Source organism: Lissotriton helveticus, chromosome 1_1, assembly GCF_964261635.1.
Source record: "Lissotriton helveticus chromosome 1_1, aLisHel1.1, whole genome shotgun sequence".
Classification (NCBI taxonomy): domain Eukaryota; kingdom Metazoa; phylum Chordata; class Amphibia; order Caudata; family Salamandridae; genus Lissotriton; species Lissotriton helveticus.
The window spans coordinates 1,331,391,460-1,331,398,216 of NC_136057.1; the positions used below are offsets into that span (position 1 = coordinate 1,331,391,460).

The window sequence follows — 6,757 nt, forward strand, 5'->3', positions numbered from 1 at the left end:
GGTGCCTAGTGGGCTTTCTAACCCCCCAGGGGCAGATCAGGGGCCACAGCCCCCATCTGCCCCCAGGGGGGGGGGGCAGAAAGACTTACATTTCCTGGGGGTTGGGGGAATTGTCATGCCCCTTTTGGGCTGCCCCCACCCCTACACGAATAAAAAAGATCCCTGGTTTCTAGTGGGATTTCTGTCCCCCGGGGAGCAGATTGGACCCCTATATGCCCCCCGGGGGCAGAAAGACTGGACATTTTGCGGGTGGGGGGGTGGACATTGGCAAGCCCGTTTTGGGCAAACCCAACCCCTGATTCAAATCAGCAAAAAAAAATCCCTGGCATCTACTGGGCTTTTTGCCCCCGAGGTGGTGGCAGATTGGGGGCTACTACCCCCATCTGCTTCCCAGGGGGGCAGAAAGGCTGTAATATTGGTGTGGGCATTGGCATGACCATTTTGGGCAGCCCCCACCCTAATTCAAATTGCCCCCCAAAAAATCCCTGGCGTCTAGAGTAGTTGTTGCCTCCCGGGGGGAAGAATGGGGGCTACTGCCCCCTGGGGGGACAGAAAGGCTGTAATTGTGACAGGGTGCTGGGGACATTGGCATGCCTGTTTTGGGCAGCCCCCACCCTATTTAAATTGCCCCAAACAAATTCCCTGCCGTCTAGTGGGCTTTTTGCCCTCCCAGGGTGGGTAGAGTAGGGGCTACTGTCCCCATCTTTCCCCCGGGGGGGCAGAAAGGCTTTAATTGTGACAGGGGGCTGGGGACATTGGCATGCCTGTTTTGGCCAGCCCCCACCATAATTAAAATCTCCCCCCAAAAAATCAGGGGGGAGAAAGGCTGTTATTGTGGTGGGGGATCGGGGCATTGGAGTGCCCATTTTGGGCATCTCTCACACTAAAAAGAAGTGCCCCCCAAAAAATCCCTGGCATTTAGTGGGCTTCCCCGCCCGGGGGGGCAGAAAGACTGAATTTGGCCAAATTGTTTTAGGGGGAGCAAAGGCCGCTCCCCCTCCCTGGTGTCTAGTTGGTGGATCTCTGCCTGGGGATCACCCTCCTTTGGCAATCCCCAAGCAGGGATCCACCGAGGAGGATTAGGGGAGATTCTCCCCTTCCTAATGACACCTCTCCCGTCTTCCTACGAGCTCAGTGGGATGAGATAGCCTCGTGAGCACATAGAAAGTGAAACTGAAATGAGGTTAAAGGCTCATTTCAGTTTCGGTCTCAGTGAAATGAGGTCAGCACGACGTGCGGGCTGATCGCCATTTCACACACACGGAGGGCCTCGGGAGCTGGGGAAGCTCTTCCCCAGCTCCCGAGGCTTTGGGGGAGTAAAAGAAATCCCTCTGGTGCCTGCACCAGAGGGATTTCATCTGCACATTAGAGCTTATGCGTCGGACAGCTCCTGTGCGTCCGACGCATTGAAGGGTTTAAAGCACTGGACCTTTTTCTGCATCACGCTACCCCAACCCCACAGTAGATGCCATTTTGTAATACACTAGGCAGAGTAACTGCTGAGCGAAAAGAAGGCACATAAACCCGCACAACACTAAAGGAATTGGAGTGTGATATTTACACGAGCAGCTACCAGGACAGACGAACCGACCTGGCGGGCCAGAACGAGGGAGTGGGGAGGGCGGGCTAATGGGAAACTGTTAGAAGTTATGTTGATAGCCTACTTAAATCAATGCAGTTCCTCTACAATTACACCATGCAAACAGGTTTTGTATCAATAATATCAATCTATCTGATTGTGCCTGCGTGCACGTACTACAATGCTCATACTAGCATGGGCTAGCAGTACGAAAACGAAAACTACCACAATGTAACGCTCTGCAATAACTGGCAAATACCATAAGGTAATCAATAAAGTTTGTTTAAAAAAAAATACTTGAGCACCAGTTAAGTTACACAAGGACACATTCATTTTTGGTAGGCTCGGGGAGATTAAGCGATTCACCCAGAATCACAGTATGTTGAGCCGACGCCGAGGCTCGAACCTGGTTCTCCAGCTCCAAAGTCGGGAGCTCTAGCCCTCAGGCTAGAATCTCAGATTTCTGCCACATGAATGTCTGTGATGTGTCTATATCAGAGGATTCGTTTTCTTGGTTGATAGCTCTTCTGTCTCTCAAGTTAATTATGAAACCCACTCTCAAATATCAAAGGGGAGTATCTTTGAAAGGCGGATGAATAATTGTGATATTTACTCTTATTAGGACGTTGGAGATAACATTCTGATTTTAATACTTTTTTAGCAGGTGCCTTCCACAGCAAAATGCCTGAACCGATTTTGTGGCATGGTGAATTTTTCTCAACTAAATTCACTTTTGTATCTTGCTCCATAATGTGCAATTTTCACCTGATCATGTCTTCCACAGAGTTACTTTTGCACCAGTCCAATTACAAATGTATTCATTTTTTTTACATTTGCCAACTTTGGGTTTCTAACTTTGATAACTGGTATTTTATAGGGGGTGACAATTCAGGGCTCTGGAAATGGTCAAATTAAAGACATCCAGGATTTGTTATAGAGATGCATTGGACATTATGATGGGAACTTGACTATATTGAAGGTGTTATAGGTGTGTCCTGTTGCACTCTCCATGCCACTAAACCTGGTTTGATTTGATTGACCTTATTTTGGAAGGTTTGAAGGATGTCTGAGTGGTATGTCAATAAACATCATGGTAAGATCATATATACCCAATATAATTTATTTGCCCTATGTCCCCTCTTTAGGGTTAAGCTTGAAAGGGGAGAAAGCAGTGAAGGTCAAGTAACCATTGCTATTCCTGATACAGCTGAAAGTGGCACATCCTCTAACATTGAAATTCATGTGGTGGAAGAAGATTTACATGATTATACCACGTGGTTTATGGAATGTTTGACACTGCATCCCAGTAAATAAGGTACGTATTAATCCCATGGCCTTGTGCTTGAAGTATAATACTGACATGTAAAAATCACCTAAGATTCATATAACAGTAGAATCCCTGAGAAACAAGAAATAAATGGTGTGTTGGAAATCAGGGAGACTTTCAAATGGAGGTAAGAGCTAAGTAGATGACAAGGCAGCAGAAGGTAAATCTAGATCTATAGGGGTGTTCCCAACAAGATTTTAGCTAGAAATGAGAGATCATTGTGGGGACAGGTGGTATTATGAGGCAATGTATCTTCGTCAATTTCTGCTCTAATCATGCAAGTTCACCACACCAGCCACAAGCATCTTAAAATCTTTTTACATTCTTAATGATGCATTGAATATTTTGTGGAGTTAGGTAAGTGAAGCACACTTTACCAAGTCTGTAAACCCAGCTTGAACTCTTGTGTGGACTGGCTATTCAAGAACTGGTTCCACATGACTAGCAACATATGGGTGATATACTAACCTATCTCATAAAACAGATTTAAGCAGAGACATGTAACGTTCGGTGGAAATACAGCCAACTGAAGTTTAATTGTAAAATAAAAAAAGTAGATCCATAGAAAAAAAGCTGAAAAATAAGCAAGCAAACTGTGTGGGAAAATTTTTATTGAGATTTGATTAAAAAAGTAAGTGAGGAATTAGATAGTAGAATGCATATCCCTTTCACTTTGATCACTCAAGTTTTGCCTATTCATTTATAATATCCTCTCATTACTCATACACGCTTAAATAACATACATTTGGAACTTTTATCTTGATAGAGTTTTTATACAATACTTGACATCAGATACTCTATGTACTCTGATACAATACTTTTTCACTTGTCTTACTTCAACAGTTGTTGTGTAAATTATAGCACGATGTATATGAAGGAATTAGTTGGATAATTAGTAATGATGTTGAACCAACTCACAATCTCTTTTGTCAATATGCATTACGCTGAATGCACCTTCTTTAATTGGAATATAAAAAGAGCCACAGATCGCAGCACATCTCTTATGGATTCTTCGCATATTAAATGTTTGCTTTTTGTGGTGCCTTTTCAAACTTCATGTTGGGAAATTAAATAAGAAAAATGGCAATGATGCATTGTCAATATAGATTTCCACCAAAGAGTGACAGATGTGTTTTGTGGAACCCAAACGTGATACTGGAAAAATAGTGGACATTTCAACCCCATAATTGTAATAAATATGAAATGATCAAGTACTCTGACATATACTCACGACACGACCATAGTGTTGAATTCAATGACACTTTGTTATGTGTGCATGCTGCGTAATGGAATTGGTAAACATATAGTTCATCATTTTTTGTTTAGGGTCTGACTAATTGATTAACAACTGATTGCTGTTTAACCTTATTGCAGGCGTTCCTGGATATACACATCCTTCAAAGTGACGACAATTTTAAGCATCAACTAAGCAAAGAAGTTCAAATGACTACTTATTCTTCAACCAGAGATTAACACTATTATTCCACTTTTATAAGAATATCTTCTTTTGCAAACTGCAAATTACTTGAAAAGGGCAGTCCTACTGTGCAAACTTCAAATTCCTGTGCACATTACTTAAAAAAAACAATTCTTCTGTGCAGAACCCAAGTTGAGATCTATTTCTGATGACAACAAATGTGATCCATTTAGGGATGTTTAGTTTTATTGGCTATGGGCGTTTGAACATCTATTCTACGATCTATGTGCAGTCACTTTAAAAACTGGGGGGCAGATTTACAAGGCCCTTGCAACAGTTTTGTGTCAGCTTTGCGTCACTTTTGTGACGCAGCAGTGGCGTAACAAAATGCGGCCAATTTACAATGTGACGCATCTAGGGAGATGCGTCACATTGTAAAGCCCTGCGTCACATTATACCTGCGTCAGGTATAATGTATACAGGGTGGGCGTTCCCACGCAAAAAAACATGTAGAACAGACGCAGTGAAAACAACAAGATTTCTCAGCGCCACTCTACACCTTCAATGCGTTAAAATCCCTACGCCTGCTCAGACCAGGCTTAAGGAATGATGTAGGGCTTTGTGAATGGGACTCACCCAACTGTTGAGGTGCACTTCTGGAGTTGTGTCACTTTCATGAGCAACCCCAGCAATGCGCCACTTTTGCTCCAACAGATGCGTCAGAATTTCTGACGCATCGGTTAATCCTTGCTCCATGTAGCAATGTATTGTAAATACAGCTCATCCATAGTGTAGGAAGGACATTCGGCAAGGACATCTATGCAGATGCGTCAGTTCCTTGTAAATCTGCCCCAGGCTCTTTACTTTCTCGACTCAATGCACTGAGGCGCATTAAACATTTACATACACTATTTGTCATAAACAAAGCAAACAACGTTGTGCCCTGTTTGGAAAACAGTCACTTCTAGCCAAAAGGAATAGAGAAACATATTTATATTCTCTGTTGAAGAGCTTTACAGCAGATTCCTAAACGTAGTCAGAAATGTTCTCTGATAATGTTACTCCTGCATTTGGAAACAAACTTCACCTGTCTTGGACGTTATTAAAGAATACCACAAGTACTTCGGGGAGCTACTCCAATGCGTAGTTCACTTATTTGCAAATAAAGTAAATGTGTATTTGCAAAGGGTGAATGCCATGCTTAAGTCCATATACTCTTGCTAATGTTTTTCTTTCCTCTCCATGGAGAAAACATTTTTTTGTCCGTGGGGAACTGACTGACTGCACACTCCTAAATATTATGCTTGGGCTCCTTCTGTTTTCCATCCTTTTAATTGATTTATTCTTCTACTTGGCAGGAGTAAATCTACGACTATTTTCAAAGAGAACCACTAGCTGAAGGTTTAGCGAGTTTGTAGCTGTTCACAATCTTTTTTAAGTTTTCCACCCTAAATTCCCACGAGCCAGGTGTGAGGAGATTTACTCATATGTACAGTCACACCACATTGATGGAATTATCAATGAGTAAATCTTATTATTAGTGCAAATCCACGTTTCTGAATCATAAAGTTGGATTTGTATTCTTAAATGACTAGCTTGAGCACCTACGTTTTGCATGAGTGTTCAGTTAGCTTTGTGGATCATGAATTATTTTTATCTGTAGCAATATTTACCTAAGACACAGCCTATTTTTAATAGCTAAAAAGAAAAGATTTAAATTACTACCTTTGGGTTTTGTGTCCTAATACCTGCTAGCATTGCATTGCACTTTTCTGATTTACTGTTTTTGTCATGTAAATAAATTAATTAAACTGGCGTAGCGATTCCATTGTATATTCTCTGCATGATTAAGACATTAGACTGTTGCTTCATTTTGGTTTGATATTGCAAATAAAGAGTTACCTGGTTGCCATCACTGTATTATTTAGCAGGCTGTAATTCATGCAAACATTCTGGGGGATGTATGTCACTACAACGCATGCTTTTACAACGCATGCCATTACGACGCAGGTTTTACAACGCAAATCGTTACAACGACTTGCGTTGGGGGGCGCTGGATAGTGAATAGTTTAATTTACTATTCCAATTCCAGTCCCCGTGGATAGTAGGGAAGGTGTTGGATAGTAATTAAACTATTCCCTCTCCTAGAGCGCCCTCCAGCGCAATTCGTTGTAATAACTTGTGTTGTAAAAGTTGTGTCATAATGGTAGTGCGTTGTAAAGGTTGCGTTGTAGAGGATGTTTCCCATTCTGGGGCTTATTTATGGGACGCTTGCGACGCCGGTGCGTCACTTTTTGTGATGCACCGTTGGCATAAAATATGCACCAGACTGTGACATGTTTACAAAGTGACGCATCTAAGCTTATGCGCCACTTTGTCAACACCTGTGCTACATTACGTCTATGTAATAATTTGTCCATGTGACAAAATTTAC

The 6,757-nt window shown here is 42.2% G+C and overlaps 1 protein-coding gene across 4 annotated transcripts in view; it reads left to right on the top strand.

Moving 5' to 3' along the window:
• The window catches only part of LOC144823689 (von Willebrand factor A domain-containing protein 7-like), a 542,335-nt gene extending 536,104 nt beyond the window's left edge, over positions 1 to 6,231 (top strand). For all 4 annotated transcript variants that reach the window (XM_078682451.1, XM_078682442.1, XM_078682435.1 and 1 more), the window contains exons 16-17: positions 2,725 to 2,894; positions 4,281 to 6,231. In XM_078682451.1, coding sequence (XP_078538577.1) covers positions 2,725 to 2,893 — 169 coding nt within the window. In that variant the 3' untranslated portion in view covers position 2,894; positions 4,281 to 6,231. The remainder of the gene's footprint in view (positions 1 to 2,724; positions 2,895 to 4,280) is intronic.
• Positions 6,232 to 6,757: the final 526 nt, after the last annotated feature.